This window comes from Musa acuminata, chromosome BXJ3-5, assembly GCF_036884655.1.
Source record: "Musa acuminata AAA Group cultivar baxijiao chromosome BXJ3-5, Cavendish_Baxijiao_AAA, whole genome shotgun sequence".
NCBI classification, from domain to species: domain Eukaryota; kingdom Viridiplantae; phylum Streptophyta; class Magnoliopsida; order Zingiberales; family Musaceae; genus Musa; species Musa acuminata.
In genome coordinates this window covers 41,622,063-41,643,583 of record NC_088353.1, presented here as the reverse complement: position 1 = coordinate 41,643,583, position 21,521 = coordinate 41,622,063, and the positions used below count along the sequence as shown (strand labels likewise).

Sequence of the window (21,521 nt, the reverse complement as noted above, 5' to 3'; positions counted from 1 at the left end):
TCCAAAATGAGGATCTTTATCCGAAATTATGGTTTGAATAACCCATATTTTTCAATCTAAGTACATGTTTAGAATGAGCAATGAGAGATAAATTATAACTAAGAATAGTTGAAACCAAGGTTTGCTATACCGCCTGATACGACGTAGCTAATCAATACACGTGTCAAGGAAAATAACATTTTCTTTAACTCATTTCAGAATATTTTGAGAACTCGATAATTATGATATACCAACACTTAGTACACTGACACAAAACCCAAGGATGTACCAGTTCTATGAGACAGTTTTAGTTTCAATATTCAACAGTTCTAACTAATCCAACATGAATTTACAGCTCTTTTAATAGTAATTTATTGAATTTGTTATGTCGGTCACAAGACCAAAGACTATAACCACATTTTAGTGTTTAAACTAGCTGAACATGCTAGTGATAGTTGAAAGCACATTGAGAAGGAAGCTGAACAATCCAGGCTGAAGTCCCAAGTCTATTAGTAATAATAGGATATTGTCATACGTTACAACAGGATATTAGCTATCATTAATATTTGTTTGGTGTCTCAATGCTTCGCGTAAACACAAGCACATTCACTTAAAGCTGAAAGCACGATGCTTGCAAATTAACAAGATACACATGCGTCAATGTTCATTGGATGCCAATGGCAATGCTTGGCGGTTCCTCGATGGTCAAACTCAAGGGTAATGTTACTTCAAGAATCATGTCATCTTCATCTGAAAGTCCATCCTGGTGATACATTGGCAAAGAAAAAGGGTATATACTCGTATCTATCTGTCGATGAATCATGCTTAATATCGTGAAGCTGTCGAGCTAATTCTAGTAATTTTGATCCACCAATCAGGGATCCTGAAACAGAAGATGAGGAAAAATCATATCCAACAGCATAGATAGAAATAATTCTTAGTAACATACACAAATGAGATATAGGAAGCACCTCGGATTTCAGCAAGCACCTTCATGACTTCCATCTCCAGATTCTGGAGGTTAACAATAAAAGATAGCCAAGATATTGAAAACACTTGTCTTAAATAATTCTCCAAAAAAGGAAACTATGTGAGAGAAACAGTTTACCATGTATGGCTGCCAAACTCTCTTCTTTGTACACACCCAGAGGTGAACCATGAACAGACAAGAGCATCTCACCATTCTTTGGTAGCCTTAGGGTCTTCGGCGTCATGCCAAAAGATAACCTGTTACTAGTTGCCTACAGTATATATTATATGTTTCATTAGGCAACCAGAAAAAGGTATCGAAGAGAGTACAAGAACACAGCTTGGTGATTTCTAACAACAACTTAGAAGACCATTAATCCACATGGTAATGAAATGCATGTATGAGTAGAACCTTCAAATAAAAAGATAATAGAATGAAGAACAAACCCCAGGAGTTTCAAATGCATCTCGTCTTCCTCGAATCTGATTTTCGGATGGCTCATCTAAACCCTAGCATCGAGGAATATGAAGCAGTAAAATCTTCTAAGCACGACATATGTTATTCTACACCAATAAAGTTGGAATAATAATATTACATAAATAAGTGAACATACAAAATCAGGCATCTGAAGGTTTGCAGTCTCTAGGAGGTTCTTCTTCACTGCCAAAGTCATAAAGCAGAAAGAAACATATTAATATTCTCAGAAAATAAAAGACAACATAGAAAATAATGTCCCAACCTGAGTTGACTGAAAACTGAAGGCCACACATTGCTGGCATATTGAGAGCATTACTAATTGAAGCACGAGCAAATTTGCAACCACCAGGATTTTCAAGTAAATAATCCTCCCTGTTTTTCCATTGCAACTCAAAAACTTGGTACTTCTCATTCCTCGTCACTGTTACATTGGGCAAGTTCTCATGGAAAAATTTCAATGCAGGAGTCTCCAGCTGTTCTTTGCTGAGGTACGATCGAAGCAAGCGCAACCTCGAGAGCAAGTTTTCAGTCTCTGCTATACAAATAGCTTGGATTGCAGAAGTTCGCCGTTCAACTGCAAAAACGCAAAGGATAAACCAAACAAATTATAAAGGAGGATGCTTTCCAATGGAGGGGCAGATAGAAACCAAACCTAAACCTAACCAACTAACAATTATAAAAATATTAATTTAATGAAGTAACAAGCTTATGAACTTCAGAAGATGCACCATGCCATTAAACCCTTTGAAAGACTTGGAAAATATGTTGTCAACTAGAGCTATGAAATAAGAAGGTTAGGTCAGCAGAGGAAAGTGCAAAACAGAGTATAGAAGAGGGAGTGTTTCATTACACTCTCAGGTTGATTCATTCTACACGGAATTAAAAAGATAGTTTCAAATTACTGACAATCTTAGAAATTATGAGGGTACTTCCATCATCAACTTAGCAATTTGATGGTTGAATTTGATATAGATTTTAAACTTAAAGTCCTGAAACCCTAGCAGAAGCCAGATAGATAAAATCAGTTCAGCAAATGTTGACTTCCATGTAGTCGAAAAATGTCATATGTTCCTTGACGATGTCATTAACGATGTCATTATACCGAGAAGTGATGAAATGTCATCAAACTGTCAAACATTTTGGTGACTGAGCTACAATTTTCTCGCAATCAAATATTTCTTAAGTGAATCAACAAGCCATCAATCAGGCTTACTATTAGATAAACCACTAACGAGCTTGTGTTTAAAGAAGAAATGGAGCAAATGTGGTATAAAAAGCATTCAGCTCTCTCTCTGCCAACCAATATTGCAAGACAAAAAATCTACATAATTTTCCTGGCATTCTTACCAACAGCTATTGTAGCATGTACACTTCAGAATTCTTGAATGCCAATTCAGTTATTAAAACATGCAGTTCAAGGTCATTCTACCTTGTCAATTCAACCTTAATATCAGAAAATATCATAAACCAAGCAATCTAACAAATCTGCAATTGCCGAGTTGAGCTAAACTATGTCCCGATGATGCATTAACTATACTAAACCTACACCAGTTGTTCAACAGTTCTTGTAGAAGAGTAATTTAGCACTAGGAGAAGACATGCAAAAGAGTATAAACATCATCTTTTGGAGTGAGATAACTCATTAATGTTAAATGCACTACCGTCATAGGCATTGGATGAACATACGGATTCAAGATGAACTCAAATCATTGGTACCAATATGTACATTCGGAAGAATTTAGACAACCTACCAATTCATGTGCCAACTGAGAAGTGAATTTAACTAAAGAGGCTCTTAATTCCTACCCTTCAAATGCCTATCCAAGAGCGACCAACAAATAACAAAAGTTGTTACAAGATACAGATCAACGATTTCATTGAATAAGCTTGACAGATGAACCCATACCTTCTCGACTGTTGAATGCACGTTGTCGCTCCTCGAAATCGAGGGCACCATTCGTAACCGGAACAGCACTCCCGTCGTCCTTGGGCTTCAAGGGAGATTTTTTTACTGTTTTCTTCCTGCCCTTTCTCGGCATCCCAAGAATCTCGCATCAAACCTAAGCTTACAGTTTTCTGGAAAATCAAGATGAACTCGAACAAGACAGATCTTTGCTTTCGATTTCGTTTGATGAGCTGGTTTTCTGCTGCACCCTCGCTTTGACTGAGACGAGAAAAAGGAGGGTTTTTTCCTTCTAGACGATTGAACACAAGAAGAAAGAGAAAGTACCGTCCTCCGCCGCTCACTGCTACCAACCACCCCCGCGCCCGTTAGTTGTCGGGAGAGGAGGAGGAGGAGGAGTCGCCGCGTTCTGCCCTTCGAGACTGCGAGGAGGTTGGGAATTGGGTGGGAAACGGAAGCTAGGGCTTGATTTGAACCGTGCTACCAATTCTGATTCCTCTGCTACGTGATTGGCGGTCTCAGAGTCGGGCCCAATGTGGGCCCCATCCCTAAGCAGCGTGGCGAGACGGGCGAGCCTTGGGACCGCGTTACGTTAGTGTCCCTGTCACCGTTCCCGAGAGACCCAAATCGAACCGGGTTCATCTTTGAATAGCTCGAACCGGACAGACCGGGGGTTGCTCGTCTGCGCATCCGTTCGCCGATCGAGTTCCGACGCTCCGAATCCCCAGGCACTCTCCACTCATCTTCTCCCAACTCTCGATGTCGAGCTCGAGGTGCGGAGAGCGAAAGCGCGTCTTGGAAACAGGTGCCCGATCTTTGCCCTAACCCTAACTAAATCTCTCCTCTTCCTAGCTCTCCTTGGAGCCTCTTATTCTGCTTGAATTCTTGCATGATTTGGTGCCTCTATCATCGCTTGTGATCCAAGGTTAACTACATTGTTTGATAACTCGACGATAGGTTCTTTGCTTTGACGTCTAGTCCGCATCTGCTGTAGTAATAATCGCAAACCCTAACCGTCCCGAACCCTATTTAACAAAGCTCTTCCTCGACAATTCATCGGAATAAAATTTTTCGATAAGAACTACAGTCGAGTAACGAGGTTTTAATTTGGGCAAAACTCGACCAAGTATAAAAGAAAACATGTGATGAGCCTTATGAATCAGGATCATAAAGCAATGAATTAATTTAATTTCTAACAAATTGGCAATCGTAGGAGCCCTAAATGTTTTGATTTCATTGAAATTCAAGCATTGGTAAACCAGATATGCTCTTTTTATTTTGAAAAAAAAGGGATTTTCTTCATCAATTGTTTCTCAAGACAAAATTCAAGTCAAGGCTCGAATACTTGTTTGTCTCACCAATGCATCTAAAATAGTATTTAAAATCAAATCAGTCTGCTGAAACTCTGATATGCTTTTAGTATAGATTTAACAACTTAATTTTTTATTTAAAATTTATATTTAGAATGATAAAGCTATGTAACGAGAGGATTTCATATAAATTTGGGATAAGCTTTTCTTATAAACATGTAAGCTGAGAAAAAATAAATAAAGCAAGAGAGAGAGAGACCATAAATAAAAGTCGTGTAAGCTCCTAAAGACATCATAACTCGAGTTATTAATTCTAATACTTTATTTTTCTCCTTCCTTTCTTCTTTTTCTTCTTTCTCCTCTATTCTTTTTAAGGATATTCTTTCTCCCAAAAAAAAAACAATAATTTGCGTTTAAGTTGCACTTGATGGAGTGAGTTGTCTCGGAGCATCGCAGAGGAAGCATCAAGATGTCATAGATTTTATGCCATCAGTTAAAGTGTCTAAGCAACGATAATTCAAGATGTTTCTTTCAAATATGGATGAGATGCTTGTAACTAAAAGGGTTTTCAAGGCGAGGAGTGTAACACTATACATCCAATTTTAAGAACTTAACATTTTGTTAAGTTAATAGTGATATCATTTTTAACCCTATAAATCAATTGAAATCTCCTGCCTCTAGTGTGAGACTAAATTATGGTATCATTATCTTTTTACTTGACTTATCACCCCACCCTACATGAGATTCATCCCAATTGCATTTTTAAAAATAAAAGTGTTGAATGTTGAAAGTGTATTTTTAGGTAAAAGAAGATGGATTACATGAGATATTATGTAAAATTAGGGCAGGTTGTTTTACATAATAAAAGCATTACATTACCTAACAATTGACATCTTTATTTGAAATTAATGATTGATGTTTGAAATCTATTTGCTAACAAGATGGATTTGTTTTATCGGTTAAGAGCAATCGAATACCGATATTCGATTTTAGTTTGCATCCTTGTATATATTTTCCTTGTTGTAAATTAGTAACATTAGGGATTTTTAGTATCTTTTCATTTGTGATCATACTAAACAATTGTATAATCAAACATGTGTAATTAGCATGGACGCGTTCGCAACATTTTGCCAATAAAATTATCTATTGACCTTATTGTTTTCTTAGTTTTATCGGTTATTTTTCTGCTCATGTTCTCCGTTGATCTTATGATAGGCAAGGAAAGAAGCCACAGATCTGCAAGTAGTTGATGAAGATAAGCCATGAGGTTTTGAACCTATAGGACACATGCTATGTAATTGAACATGCATTAGGGTTTTCATCACTGAACAAGCTGAGACCTGCTACCAGAGTCTGATCAAAGTGGTCAGGAATGACTGCACTCGCTTCACTTGTGTTGCTGCTGCATTCACCAGCTGCTGGAGCCATCTCATTCTTTCTGGTGATGATTTCTGCTCTTTTACCAGTCTTCTTCTTGAGCTTCTTCACAACCTTTTCTGGGTCAACTTCACCAGTTACGATGGCTCTGTGGCTGTTCATGTCCACTTTGACAGCTTCCACACCTACAAGGAGTTTGATTCATGTTGCTGAATCCAGTTTGATATGTTGTATATGCTCACCAAGCGAGTAGCCGATACGTATATTATACCTTCAAGTTTTCTGAGAGTGTTGTGTACTGATCTTTCACAGGCTTTGCAATGCATGTACACTTTCAGCTCCAAAACAGTTTCCTGTTGTTTATGAGAAGCATCATGAATTGATAGCACAGAATAGAAGAATGGGCACATTTTGGTATCAAACTCACCTTCTTAGAGCTGCTTTTGCTTTCACTCATGTCATCTGTTATGAAATGTGGTTGAGATATTGTTAGAATCACAAAAAAATAGACATACATTTTGTGGTCTTTCCTTTATTATTACCCTTTAAGAAAGATGTTATTAATTTTGTAGGGTGGCAAAGATGATTTCCTCAAAGAAAAGAAAGAAGTGATGGGGATGATGTTGATATTGATGATCATGATTATGGTAGAATACTCAAGTCAGATTTAGAATACTTTTTTGATACCAGTTTTTGCAATTAATCGAACTGATTTGATAGCGGTGATATCGGGTGGTATATTAGCCTATATCTTTCGATGTCATCAAAAAATAATAAAAGTGCTAATCGACATAATCTTATATCTGAATTCCATCCAAACTTACAAATATAACCTTAATTGGAGAACTATGAATAACTCATAGTAGTTCTAAATACAACTTTTCTTTATTTAAACAAAAATCTTTTGTTCACAATTAATAATGATTATAAAATGTGATCATTTTGAACTAATATTGAATTCTTATTACTTCGTCCTTTCTTTCACTTCCAATCCAACGTGTTCTTAAGCACTTACTAATTTATGGCAGACTATATATATATGTATATATATGTGTGGGAGAAACATTTATTGAAGACATATCATATGAGATGGAATCCATACCTGATTGATTAATTTGTCCCACTGATCCATTTCAACAAAAAAAACTTACATCTTCCAATAAGATAATGGAAGCTGAAGGACAACCAAACAAGAGAGAAGATTCAACTCCAACATCAAAAAGGCAAATGACAAATCCTGGAAGAACAAAGAGAATTGACAATGGCAAGACAAGTTCTACTCACTTGAAGGGTTTCCCCACAGTTAAGTCGCGTTCCATTCCCCATTCACCTTTCATTAGAAGAACACAACCATTTTATGGTGTGCAGTACATACAGATCATATCCTGTTCACAGAGATAGAAATGAACGTGGAAGCGTGTTTTGCGTGGCTACTTGAGGTTGACCACCTTTTGCAAATTAAGAGGAAGAACAACAAATGAGAGAGAGAAAAGAAAAGACTAATTGTCCCCATGACACAGCTGTCTCCATGCGTATGCTTATCTGCTGCAACTGTGTACAACAAGTGCAGCTAAAATTAGCTTTATGGATTCTAACACCTGGTTTAAATTATTCCGTCTGCCATTGTTTCTTATATATATATATATATATATATATATATATATATATATGATAATTTAAAAAAAAAAAAAGATTCATTTAGCATCCAAATTTTCAAAAATTCCTACAAATTATTTTTTTTCTAAATGATAATATTACTCCTACCAATCATCGATATCACCCAACACTACTACTTGTCACTCGCGCCAAAGTGATGCAAGGCAAAAGGGTGGCCCGCACGATCTCATCCTCGCCCAAAGGGCCATGAGAAAGGATGCCAGATGTAACCCCCTTCGCTTATGCCTTCATCATTGGTCATCCATGCAATGAGTGAGGACGACAAGGGTGAAATCCACCAAGAGCCACTAAGGTTTGTAGAGGCGAGAACAAGTCGAATGAAGATTAACAAGATTTGTTGAGACAAGGGTAAACCCAACTAGACAAACGAGAGTAGAGATAGAGCAACAATATTTATCACTTATACCATGAGCAAGAATGACAAGAACAAGATGCATTACATTAAAGCAAGAGTAGTGGTATAAGATGAAGGCAATGACAAACCCACAAAGGCAAAGGTAAAACTATCTCTTCATATAAAAGGCTACTCTACAAAAAATTTTAGAAGTTGAGACGCTTCGCAAAAATTTCTTTAAAATAAATATTTTTTAGTGTGTGTGTGTATATATATATATATATATATATATATATATATATATATATATATATATATATATATATATATATATATATATATATATATATATATATATATATATATATATATATATATATATAAACTTGCACATCTGGTACCTTAATTTCCACAAATATTAAGAAATCTGTTTGTCAATAGAAAACGATATAAGAAAGAAAGGCAATCAAAGTGCAAAACTTTGCAGAGTCAATACAGGTGGAGAAACTATTTCCATGATGACTAAGATCATCATCACCCAAATCACAATGCAGTAACTTTAATCTGATGCTAAGATCGGTTCTGCTGGACTGTAATGTATCTTTTAAGACCGTAGAAGCTACTTTGCTAAATACAACATTCTATCCTGCATGGAATTTATCAAACAGCGAGAATACAATGAGAACTTGCAATAAACCCTCTCGTAGCCAATTTTTCTGTCTCAATAACTAATGCAAGTGATTCTGGAATTTTGTTCCTTTCTTTTGTACTTCACTCTGACAGCTCTGAACCAAGAACATACGACGACATCAAATTGTCTCAGCAGTAATTAGCCCTTGTCTTGCAAACTCAGAACCATGACATGATTCCAACCAAGCCAAGATATGTTATCACTGGGGAGCAACCATGACAAGAGGTGCAACAGCATGGCACTACAGGAGAACTAGTAGGGAAAATCATCAGAGTGATACTTGAAGTTCTTAAATATTCAATTTTAATTTACAGCTTCACAAAAGCAATGGGAACAAGGAAGCATGATGTGATGTACGCACCTTCAAAGAAGCTATTGTTCGCTTCCCAACCCAAGAATGCATTGGGCAAGATGCGTCAGGTATGGTTCTGCTTGTGAACTGCTGCTTAGGATGGGAACTAAACTCTGGAGCTCATCATTGAACTCCTTTTCGAATTTCCTGCATGAAAGGAAGCAAACCCTAATTACAGATGCAATAGAAGGTGACGTCCAAAATAAGAATTTTCTGAAGTGTACTGTGCTTCATACATGATGGAATCACATATTATGGTATTCTCAGCTGCAAGTTTTAATTGCCGATTCTTATTCTTAGATCTCCATGGTTTAGATCTTCCCAGTCCAAAGGAACCAGTTCCATCATTTGTGCTAGCTACTTCTGGCACATACATTGATGGCACTAACAGCTGGATAGAAGCAGCATACTGAAGGCAAACTGATTTTAACTTCTCAATTTTCTGCACATTGGAAAAAATTTAATGTTAATGTTACTAATGAGTACTCATATTAAGTTCTAAACAACTAACAGTTCATCTATTTAGTATTTCCATTAGCTATGTTGGGACGTCTGCTTATTGTATCGTATGAGTACATAAAAGGCCTGAGATGCATGCTAAATATGGGCCAGCTTACAGTAGAGAGGGGCATCACAAAAATGAGCCCTCCATCAGCATATAATTGTCATTTGTTTGCCTGACCCTAAAAAGGAATTAAATAAATAATAACTCTGAGTTGAATATGGGACAACTCAAAACCAAGCCCTTCTATCAACTCCAATGCCCACTGAGAGAAATACTAGAACTTCAGTATAGATCCAAAAGAAAATGGTACAAAAGTCAAGCTTAAATAGAAATGGGAAGGCTGCACTTTCTTTCTATCCTGATGAGCTCTTCAATGGTGTAGCTGAACTAGTAAAATTCTGTTTCATGAGAAGCGAAGTGGCAAACCACCAAAATTGTATGTTATTCCCTTGGTCTGAAACTTGAAACTGTAGGTATATAGGTTAGGAACCACTCCTGCCAGTTCCTAGGTCTATTTTATTCGGACTGGACCAAAAAAATTGAAAAGGCTTGATGGTAGAATAGTTAATGCAGCTGCTAATTGATAGGGTTACAAAAAGATCAGAGTTCAGAAACATTAAACAAATGCTGAGCATAATTCATATTAATCCAAAAAAGAATGTAGAAGCACAAGGACACTATCAGTGACCAACAATTTTAGAATCATAAACAGAAAAAACCTGCAATAGAATCATACATATATATATATATATATATATATATACATACATACATACATACATATATATATCTCCAAAGAATAGAGATAGACCAACCTTAAAAACCTGAGGTAAAAGAAGCAAGCATTCTTTCAGACATTTCTGGAGGAAGAAGTCATGGAATTGGATTACCTGCAAGCATCACCTAATTGTGAAATAATAATGTACTAAATAGCATATTAAAGTTTCACAACTTCCATGTATTTTATTTGAGTAAAAATGTTCAAAACCTCATCTACACTCTTCACAGTTTGAAGTCTGTCATGCATCAAATGCCAATTTGGTTCAAGGACCTGAAAGAGTATACATCATTAGGGAATGAATTCCAACAAAGCCAGACTGTACATCAAAGGAAGATGGATTTTACCTCGAAAGTTAAATAATGCAAAAGGCTATTGATAAATTTAATCATGCTTCGGCAAAGAATAGAAGATCTGAGGATGGCCGTTCCAAGAATGTTGATGGCACGAAACCCCTGAATGATAATTACTGGTTTATCCAATGAAGTGGATAAGAATGATTCAGACAAATCATCCAGAAGAAAGAGAAGCAATCATACTTGATGTACTTGCCAGGCCATGCAAAGTTGACGGTTTACGTGTTTGCAGTGGAACAGGAGACGGAAAATCAACTGGTATTTTGTTAGAGCTTTTCTTGGAATAATTAGTGATAATGGCCATTGAACCTGAAATAACCAACATGATAAATTTTGTCTCCAAGAGGAGCTGCTAAATAAAAGAAATCAACTGAGAAAAAGTGAACAGAACCTTGTAACTAAGGCAGAATGTCTCCAAGCCAGTGATACTGAACAGCTCAGACTGAGGATCAGAATCAGGAAGTCTATTACCTTCTGAAGGTTCAGTGGAATCCAAATCTTTAAGTGTGCTTAGTCTTTTGAGCAATGAAACTCTTTCCTGGTTGGTGAAAAAATTTGGAACTCATAAATAATAATGCTCCCCAAAATCAGCAAATGCATGCCATAATATAAGCTTCATAAATTACCACACAACATGTCAACTCCTCATGACATGGATCTGAAGCAGCAGCTGTTGAACGCAAAGCCAGATCAAGAAGTGACTGTAAATCAAGTGACAGAGAAACCATATTAGAAATCTGATAGTGAATTTCACTGGTACATAAAAAGTACAGGTTCCAAATCACTAATAAATAACACGAAAGAACACCTGCAGCTTCTCAACAGAAATTTCCTCAGGTCTTTTAGCAAGCTCATCTCGAGAAATATCCATAAAATGAACCAAATAATCACCCTATGAGACCATGAGGAATGTTAGTAAATTTACAAAAACAGTAATTACCTCAAGAAAGAATGCACAACATGGAAACAAATAACAAGAGCACGAAGCATATAACACACTATTATATAAAACCAGCAATTTTTCTGCCATGTTGTAACGGACAAACTTCTAAACAAGATGTTGGATGTAATGCTTATGTCTGTCCGTTGTCTTTAGGCACGTTTATACTTTGTACAGCAGGTAGAGGGGCGGCCGTAGGCTAAATAGTCTCATGTTAGTTGGGTTTGTGGCCTCTTTAGGCTTGTAAATAAAGGTTGTGTCATGTAGACACGTGCGAGAGCTTTTCGGTCTATAATGGACCATTTTACCCTTTGTTGTGCAACTATTTAGAGCTTGTAAAGTCTGTTTGTAACTTGCATTGTCTATGAAGTGTTTTTCGGACATGTTTGCTTGTGGATCCCGATTGAGGCGTTCTCTTTAACCCGTTCTCTCTTTTGTTGGTCCTAAGGGACAATGGGAGGCTTCGGGGAGGCTGACCTTTGCGGACGGACGCGCGAGGGTGCCGCACGCCTTAGGCAAAACCAGCTAAGGTCGTGACATTATGGTATCAGAGCGGGACAAGCACTCATAGAAACACTTGACATGCAAACGTGGGGGACCTAGCGGGGCTGCGTTGAGGGCAGTCAGCACACGCGCGACCGTTTGAGGGAAAACGGGTATGGAGATGTAGGGAAAAGAGTCGCTCAGAGGAGCGAGCATCCGAGATTGGCATTCAGAGGAATGGCCAACCCTTCGCGCAAGAGGCACCACGAGAACAGGCAAGCTTGGTTGAATTTGGAGCGCACAAAGGTTGGGATGGCTGAGTTTGAGCTACGGCTCAACGTTGACAACTATACTTGATGGTGCTCTAGGCAAGCGAGGCGCTTGGCAAGAATGAGACCATGCAAGGTGGAATGAGTTGCTCAACGACCAAAAGAGTTATGCAAAGCTCACAGAGGTGAGGGGAATTGCTAACTCGAAGAATTTGGTACTCATGCATGGGCTTGTATGCGGACGATGGAATGTTCGTGGCCATCCCAAAGCGACCGAGACTCGGCGCCATGGAGCATTGAAACTTTCTCTTCGTCATGTGAAGGATACGTCCGGAGGAGGCTGAAGTGTGCAACGAGTTTTGCATGTTGCTAGGCCTTGAGGGGTGCGGCGGTGGCTGTATTGACGTGGAGGCGCAATCTAGCAAGTGCGTTTGCAAGAGGCAGAGCAATGCATAGCTTGTTCAGCAGATCGGAGTAGTCCAAGGGGATGATGGTCTCCGAAACGAAGAGAGATGTTGCTCCAACGGGACAGTTATCTAGGAGGGATAAGTCTCGGCACTCCAGAGGGAGAATCATGTGAGACGGACTTCACATGTTGAGGAGGAGTACCTCACAAACAACAACTTCACGAAGCTCGATGGACTGAGCAAGCGGCGAGGAGTTGTCGCATGATCTCGCTCGAGAGAATGCATTGGTGGATGCATTGCGAGATCAAGTGGGGGAGCAACCTGAAGCAACTTAAATGAAGGCACACTTAGAGTCGATATGGAGATCGGACTCAAGGGAGGGCTGACCCGTGGAATGGAGGGCGAGAGGGCCACCATCGACTCAATGCAAAAACGAGGAGCGGAGCAACTTGGGTGTAACTTGGCGAAGTACCCAAGCCGCATGAAGGGAGCCAGCAGAGAAGTTGGAACATGGAGCAGAAGCACAGTGCTTTCCTTAGACAGAGGTCAAAGACATGAACTCTTGCAGAGGCAAGGGTAGGATCATGTTGTTCCATGGATCCTTCATTCTGACGGAGCGGACTCATCTTGCATGGTGCCAAAGACGAAGGGAGCTTCTGGGCACATGCACCTTATCTCGGAGGAGCATTTGATGGAGGAACTAAGGCGACTCAATTTGCGGAGGCGAAGTTGGGTTCAGAAGGGCCTTAGCACGGGGCAAGGGGACGCAGAGGCGGGTACTCTTGAAGAATATGCCACAGTGTTGCCATTTGAGTTGCTATGAAGGAAGCAGTGCGTAGCGGAGATTGTGCTGGTAGGGGCAGAGGCCCAGGATCTAGACAATGGTGCACAAACTATAGTGAAGTCGGTGGACTTCGGGAGCTACTAGGCGACGGACTGTCCTAGAGCGGTTCTTCATCTAGGTGTGACCCAAGAGTGGGTGGATGAAGGTCGATTGCCAAAGGAGTGAACAAAATCGAAGGTGGAGGAGACCCTGCGATGTATTGGCAGAGGCCACACATGGAGGGTTCACAATTCGAGTTTATTCCACAAAGATCAGTATGCAATGGAGATGTCACCAGGAGGCGACATGGTGCAGCGGATCGTGGTGGAACAGTTCGTGGCAATGCGACACACACGACATCGTCCCGTGAGGGATGAGATCATATGGAGGTATGATCGGGAGCTACTGGGAGCTCCGCTTTGGTGAACAACACGACGACAAGAAGGGCTATGGATTCAAGGAGTGAAGGCCATGGTACCGCAAAGGCGGGTCTTCCGGGCGTGCACCGAATTTTGCATCGGATGAAAACCTTGGTCATCAGCATATGGGGGCTGTGTTCCACCAAGGGAAAAGTTCGAATGCAAGTACCAGTGAGTTCCATGGGAGGGACTTGATCATACAGAAGTATGATCGAAGCAGCTGGAGAGTTGGACTACTCCAGAGCTCATATTCGCTTAAGGGAGCCCGACAAGTCAGAGGACAAGGTCGAGTAAGCGAACGTTGCTACCAAGGAAGCTAAGGAGAACAGAATTGGTGCAAACTCTACAACGTGATGGCAGAGGCCATGCATGGGAGTTGCAGTCTGTCTTTCCATCGACCAAACGGACTGCTTGGAGAACACAGAGGTGTTGAAGCAAGGGGTCGAAAGGGGCGAAGAAGCGACGATGAGTCCAGAGGGACTTAGCTACCCAAAATCAAGCATCAGTCAGAATGGAGGTGGACTCAGAGGAGTGCCACAGAGACATTTCTACTGATCATGCAGAAAAGGGATACAGAGGCGAGGCGACGGATAGTAGGGCCATGGGCCTGCCAGCGCCATGGTACCGCAGAGGCGGGACTTCCGTGCAAGTCATTGATCCCTTGCTCTCATGGAGGGAGAGCGCTTGGTCGTGAAAGGGGCCGAGGAGGTGGAGCATGCAGAGGCAATCTCCAAGTACCGAGACAAGGCTGAAGGGCAGAGGCCAAGAAACTTCGTAAGACCGGTGTCAACAAGTTTCTCATCAAGATAGCCGTAAGTGAAGGACTTCGGGTCATGCAAGAGTGCACGACCAAGGAACGAAGCAGGCAGTACGCGGTGCTGTACCTTTGCTACTCAGTGGAGTAGGCGGCAGGGTTGATGGAGAAGACGGTACAATCCCAAAGGCGACCTCATCTATCAGAGAATTACTCCAAGTTGGGGTGAAAACTTCCCGCATTCCAGAAGTTCGATGGCATTGAGAAGGTGAATCACAGTAGCCAACTCAACGCAAGGAGTGCAAACACTTCAAGTGCTTCAGAAGTGTGAGCAAAGAGCAGGCGAAGTCTAGTAACCAGCTCGATGCAAGAAGTACAACCTCGAGGAGGCGGGCGAAGTCAAAGTAACCTTTGCCTTCTCAACTCTTAAGAGAATGGGCGAAACCGAGTACCCTAGTTCTCTTATCTATCCAGCAGAGGAGCTCTGCACAAGTTCAAAGACCCTTCGAAGATAATGGAAGACAATAGTTGTCAAATCCTCACCAACGGTGATCAGTGCTACTGAGAGTAGATCGTCCGCTTCATTTCCCAACGAAATGCCAATCGAAAGCGGAAGTGATGCGAACCTACTTGGATGTGACAACTAACTGAAAGAAGAGTCAATGAGCAGATTTTGTGGAGGAAGGACCCAAAACTTCATAAGTTTGCGAGGCGATGCTTGTTAAAGCTCCAACAAGCATCCACCCAGTTCAAGCAGCATGTGGAAATTTTGAGAGACTGACGCAGAAAAGATGGTCTTTTCCCTTCATTTGGTGGATCCGCAAGAATCGACAAGGATCAACACAACTCAGCCAACCCCACACCAGAGTCAGAGTCATTGGCGAGTTGAAGCAGCATGGCGGATCAAAGGTTCGACTACTCAGAAACAGCAGCGGAGAGCAGCTGGGAGCCAGGAGGCGCATTGCAACTGGAGCAGAAGATTGAAGACTCAGCAAAGGCGAAGGGTTGCAATGTTCACAAAGGCTTCGACGAGGACGTTGAAGGGATAAGTGGGGGAGAATGTAACGGACAAACTTCTAAACAAGATGCTGGATGTAATGCTTATGTCTGTCTATTATCTTTAGGCACGTTTATACTTTGTACAGCAGGTAGAGGGGCGGCCGAAGGCTAAATAGTCCCATGTTAGTTGGGTTTGTGGCCTCTTTAGGCTTGTAAATAAAGGTTGTGTCATGTAGACACGTGCGAGAGCTTTTCGGTCTATAATGGACCATTTTACCCTTTGTTGTGCAACTATTCAGAGCTTGTAAAGTCTGTTTGTAACTTGCATTGTCTATGAAGTGTTTTTCGGATATGTTTGCTTGTGGATCCCGATTGAGGCGTTCTCTTTAACTCGTTCTCTCTTTTGTTGGTCCTAAGGTACAATGGGAGGCTTCGGGGAGGCTGACCTTTGCGGACGGACGCGCGAGGGTGCCGCACGCCTTAGGCAAAACCAACTAAGGTCGGTCGTGATAATGTGGTGAATTCCTCCTGAAATGCCCTCATATATATGTTCAAAATTCCTAAAATTTATCTAAAATGAGTAAACTCTAATAAGAATCCACTGTAATTTCCTGTTTCACAATAGTAGCTTCTGAAGAAACTCTCTTGTATTAATATCCCTTCAAAAAAAACCCTTCTCGTTCCTCCTCTATACCATAGACTGCTCATTGTTCTTAGAGAATATTGAAAAATAAGTCCCCAGTTACCATCCAACTCATCAATCAAACACAATACCAAATAAAAGTATGGATATAAAACTCCTATAAAACAACAAAATTGAACACATACAATTTACAGTTTCCTATTGGCTTAGTTTAGTCATATTTTAAGAACTGTCAATGCATGTTTTTCTTGTAAATGTTTTGCAACAGAAATGGACAACACTAAATCTAATTGAAGTTGCTCATCATGTACTTTCTAAGTAAACAAGCACTAAATTTAAATGACCTCTCCATACAGACGCATGACTTAAGTCTCCAAAATAACATTCAAAGTCAACCAGAACTAGGTTTGTTTATTCTAAAATAATATGCATCATGTTAACCATAATACTTGTAGATGAAATGTCAACCTGGACTCTCAAAGATAGTCCAAAGACTCCAAACCTTCATGCAATTTTAATTAGCCTTTAGTAAATAAGTTCAGAGAAAAGCTATCAATATAGAACAACATAGTATTCTCAAGAGACTCTATATCTACAGAACAATGTTAAAATACAACAAGGTTTAATTTAGAAGTATATATAGAGTATAAATGCAGTACCAAGAGACACCAGTTTGTGTACAGTACAATGAATACTTATTCGATATGTGAATTCAACATCAAGTGCATATGCACTTAAATTGTAGATGTTCATATTAAAATGATAACAGATGTATCTTAGGTTTAATGGACATTCTACACCATGACTTCTTTGTCAACGATATTATAAAATAACAACAGTATACTTGCAGCATGACTGATCAGATATCAGAGAAGAAAAATCCATTCAGTGTTAAATTTGTGGAGACTGGAGATCATGAACATACTCAATGAAGAATATCCACCAAAATAATAACAGATGAACTTAGGTTTAATGGTTGTTCTACACCATGACTTCTTTTTCAAGGATATTGAAGATTTTATAGAATAACAACAGTATACTTGGACTGATCAGATGTCAGAGAAGAAAAATCCATTCAGCATTAAATTGCAGAGATCATGAACAAACTCAAATAAGAATATCCACCAAACAAATTATCTCATAGAAAGCTTGTAGCAGAAACTGGCTCAAATATAAACATGACATGTGAAGAGGAAAATTAGTTTACACTGAGTTATTCAAAACTAGGTAAACACTTAAACTGATGTTGCTAGGTACATGGGCCATCAAATATGCCCTACCAGCAATTGAAGTAAATACTATTATGAGTTACCTGGTCAAGAAGAAAGTAGCGCTTCATAGACCGCAGTTTTCCGATGAGGTCATACTGCAGAAAATAACGGTTATTGATAATTGAACACACACTAACAACAGATAATCCAAAAGAAGTCACAGAAACCATGATTTAACAATTTTACCTTATGTTTGATAAGATTCAAGAGCTCACCACTTGCAAAATCGTAAGCAGATTTGATGCATTCAAGATAATGATGGTTTGACTCAATGCTTGTCAACTTTGAATTTTCTGATAAAGGTACCTAATCATGAGAAATTCTTTGCTTTCTTAAAACTCACTTGAAAGGAAATATGCTCTGGAGAATCATCCTTTAACTCTCTCTCCATTTGGAAAAGTGAAATCCTAATCTCTTTCCAGAAGAGCTTCATCATAAGAATTTACCTGAACATTATGCCCACATTCCCTCATGACATTCAAGTATTTTCCTGTTGTCAAGATTATCCCTGCAACACTGACAAGGAAACTGGGAATACCATCTTTGAGGCTATAACGCTGTACCCAATACTTGGTATCATAATCCTGAGTAAGACTTTCCTAAAGAAATACAAACAAAGATCCTTTAGAGAAGAACACTAAAAGAAAGGTTGCATCAGTGTGCTTATATAAAGTACCTTCTGCAATGATTTGTTTTCAGCAATAAAAAATTCACCATAAGGGTCATCAATAACACCCTCATATACCCACCTACAGTTATACAATAATAAGCAAAAAGATAGGAGAGAATTTTTCAGCACAATGTGCCAATCGTTGTAGTTATAAAAGAATAATTTGACAAAAAAATTGCATCAAAGAAAAAGAATCCACTACAAATCAAGAATCATAATGTTCATAAATGAAAATTTGAGAGAAAACACCTCTCTAATATTGCCAGGTATGCAGAACTTGCACGTTGTGTCATCTTCTCAAGCAATGATCGAACTGCATTATCACCTGCCATTGCTTTGGCCTGAAAAATATACAAAAAGAAAAAATAAAAATAGTGACAATTACAGGATAAAACATGTTCAAAACTGGAGCATATGCACAGAACCCAATAGTAAAGGGCACCACATAGTCTTCTAAGAAGGAGCACAAAAGTTTAAATGTACACGATTATAGTATAATAAAAAATCCACCTATATAACTATTATAGAAATTAAAAAAAAAAAGAACTGGTAAAAGTGATGTTATAAATGACTTTAGCCACTCAAGTATTGGAGACTGTGATGTCAAAGTGTTGAGGAACATCAAAGAATGACAACACAGAGAGGCAAACATAAACACAGTAAAATTTGGAAACCAAGGTCGTATATAAGATGTTTTACCTGACTCTGCAAAAGGTTAAGCGTAGTAGCACCTGAGAAATTGTTGGAAGAAGCCTTCTCAACCACAATTGACAAAGCATGCAAGGATCCCATCATAGGCTGCAGAATACAGTTATTAAGGTTTAAAACAATCTATTGATAAGCAGCCAAAATTAAGTTTAAGATGTTGGCGACTAAAAAAGAGAAGGAAAGATCAAAACCTGGCAAAAGAACCATAATCCTTGAACTGAGAGCCTTCCAAGGAGAAACTGATGTTCCAGTTGTGCAACCATTGCCTGGTAATCCTGGTATAATTTGAAGAAAAAAAAAAAGATAGATGTCGGAAAGCTGAATAAGCAATCACCAAGTTCCACAACATAATATCTTTGCCATGGGAGCTGGCAATAGTTCTGATTAGGATCCAGAAAAGTGTCAAATGATACTATCATAATAAAAACCTATAGAGCATATATGACACATTATTGTAAGAGCTAGAATATAGTCTAGGTCCGTTTCCATGTCAAATACCAACTACAACTATCCAACAGCAGGTCTATTGCTAAAAATTTTGTTACTACTGCAACTGCCTTGGTATCTGGTGATGTTCTATTTTTCTGTGGATTAAGTAAACAAGAAAAAATAATGGCTGCTAGGGCACCTGAGTGACGAGATACCATCAATTTCGCCACAGTCCTAATACAACAACAACAACAAAAAATAAGGTCCCAACTATTTGGAATTGACTACATAAATTTTTACCGCCAATAAGCTTTAATTTTACTAAAAGTATTTAACTCTTTATTTATAATTTCTAATAAGATTTTCCTAAGTCTTTCTCTACCTCTCTCTCATGCTACTAATAGTAATTGTTTCATCTCTTCTAAGTATAATATCTATAGTTCTTAACACATATATGCACCATCTTAAACGATGAAGAACAAATCCAACAACATAACTGTGACCCATATATACACCACCACAAACCCCAGACCTACTAATAGATTAAAAACGAACCCAACAACATAACTGTGAACCATGTATACAATCAGAATTTGCTTTCATATCCTCTCCTTTTATCTCCGCATTTGAATGCCCCAGCAAAAAGACCTTGAGAGAAATGTTGGTTCGTAGACTTTTTTCTTTTTATTTGTCTTACAAAGCTAAAAGGCAGAAGTATATCCAATTAGTGCACATGATGGAGAATCAATAATGGATGGATGGATGGATGGACTGATGGATGAATAGGTAGACCAAGTTAAGGAACTTCAGCAGTGCCTTTAAGTACAGATTCATTGTTCCAAGATAATTCACTGACTATGTGAAAATAGACAGAAGACATAACTAATTGACAGTATCCAACAAAATGAGCCTGCACATGAGTAACAAGTTTGATAGCATGTGAGAGTGTGAGAGTGAAGTTTTTCTATACCAGAAGGAGTGCTCTTAATGCAGCAGCAAATGCATGGTTAACCAAACCACTTTTGAAATGTGACTTGGACTCCACAAAGTGATTGATCAACACATAGTTCTGACAGAGAGGGAAAATCCTCTCTGTCAATTCCTGCACTAAGAGAAGTTAATCAGCCCCATGAAAGCTGATCGAACTGCTTATACATAGAAAAATTTAGTGACTGACCTGCAGTGCGAGGTCCATGGACGGATCTATATGAAAGATAACATGGCCTGCCTTACCCCTCACTCTCTTAATTGAAATGTAGCGCCCCTCGATGCCCACTAGAGCGGACAGAAGGTCATCAATGACCAAAAGCTCCTACGCATCCAAAACAACTACACGGTTCGTCATTCCTCCCACAGTAAATGTTAACCACCTCAACATGTCGAACTTTACCTGAACCGAAACTGGGTATGATCCAATGACATTATCTGAACCACGACTGCAAAGAGATGTATCAAAGTTTTGAAATGTATCTAAAAAAACTCCATAATGCAGTCGATTACGTCCAAAAAGGAAATTTAAAGAGACTTATTTCACTACTAAAGTTAGCGGCCAGTAAGCCGATCGAACACGGAGGCGGACCGCCGTACCTGAAGGACTCCATAGAGAAGAGTCTCGATCCCGCGGCCTGCGCTGGGGCTTTGATTTCCTGAAATGTTTGCAGAAATAAGGGAAAGAAGCAGGGATCTGGCGGCAGAGGCCGACTGAGAAAGAGGGAAAGGTTAGAGAGCACGGAACCTGATGGAACCGGCCGGTGAGGAAGGGGCGGTCCAGGTTCCATCGAGGGGTACCGGGGGTCGGGTCCATGGCGGTGGGACGAAGCTCCTCAGATCGAAACCCTAAACTTCAACCCCGATCGTGGCGAGCGAGAGAGATCCAAAGAAAAGGGCGGGTTTCCTCTCGAGCTTATTTTTCCCATCAAAAGAAAATTAAAAAAGAAGCGACAAACTTCCATATATATCCCTAAAAATGAGCAATATTTATTTTTTTGCCCTTCTAA

At 39.4% G+C, this 21,521-nt stretch overlaps 2 protein-coding genes and 2 long non-coding RNA genes across 5 annotated transcripts; 1 reads left to right on the top strand and 3 right to left on the bottom strand.

Annotated features, from left to right (window-relative positions):
- Positions 1-469: 469 nt before the first annotated feature.
- LOC135637571 (uncharacterized) lies at positions 470-3,780 on the bottom strand. Its single transcript, XM_065150171.1, has 8 exons — positions 3,657-3,780; positions 3,333-3,590; positions 1,689-2,000; positions 1,563-1,609; positions 1,396-1,458; positions 1,088-1,220; positions 951-993; positions 470-862 (listed from the first exon to the last, which is right to left on the bottom strand). The coding sequence occupies exons 2-7, from the start codon at positions 3,463-3,465 to the stop codon at positions 959-961; spliced, it is 723 nt and encodes a 240-aa protein (XP_065006243.1). The 5' UTR covers positions 3,466-3,590; positions 3,657-3,780; the 3' UTR covers positions 470-862; positions 951-958.
- A 191-nt stretch (positions 3,781-3,971) lies between these two features.
- On the top strand, positions 3,972-6,385 carry LOC135637648 (uncharacterized). Its single transcript, XR_010496346.1, has 2 exons — positions 3,972-4,134; positions 5,855-6,385. It is a non-coding gene; the product is annotated as an uncharacterized LOC135637648 (long non-coding RNA).
- Positions 6,286-7,301, bottom strand: LOC135637649 (uncharacterized). The gene is made up of 3 exons (XR_010496347.1): positions 7,119-7,301; positions 6,444-6,478; positions 6,286-6,369 (listed from the first exon to the last, which is right to left on the bottom strand). It is a non-coding gene; the product is annotated as an uncharacterized LOC135637649 (long non-coding RNA).
- A 1,176-nt stretch (positions 7,302-8,477) lies between these two features.
- Positions 8,478-21,446, bottom strand: LOC103985350 (gamma-tubulin complex component 2). 2 transcript variants are annotated; one of them, XM_018825750.2, is made up of 22 exons: positions 21,260-21,446; positions 21,112-21,170; positions 20,915-20,960; positions 20,702-20,836; positions 20,495-20,626; positions 19,287-19,370; positions 19,087-19,185; positions 18,637-18,728; positions 18,394-18,466; positions 18,164-18,316; positions 17,904-18,023; positions 17,759-17,812; positions 11,518-11,601; positions 11,336-11,410; positions 11,101-11,247; positions 10,893-11,018; positions 10,701-10,808; positions 10,564-10,626; positions 10,391-10,465; positions 9,307-9,512; positions 9,080-9,217; positions 8,478-8,970 (listed from the first exon to the last, which is right to left on the bottom strand). In XM_018825750.2, the coding sequence occupies exons 1-21, from the start codon at positions 21,326-21,328 to the stop codon at positions 9,091-9,093; spliced, it is 2,127 nt and encodes a 708-aa protein (XP_018681295.2). In that variant the 5' UTR covers positions 21,329-21,446; the 3' UTR covers positions 8,478-8,970; positions 9,080-9,090. The 2 variants fall into 2 exon arrangements, with proteins under 2 accessions (XP_018681295.2, XP_018681296.2); XM_018825751.2 differs by having other exon boundaries at positions 8,478-8,959.
- Between the last annotated feature and the right edge of the window lie 75 nt (positions 21,447-21,521).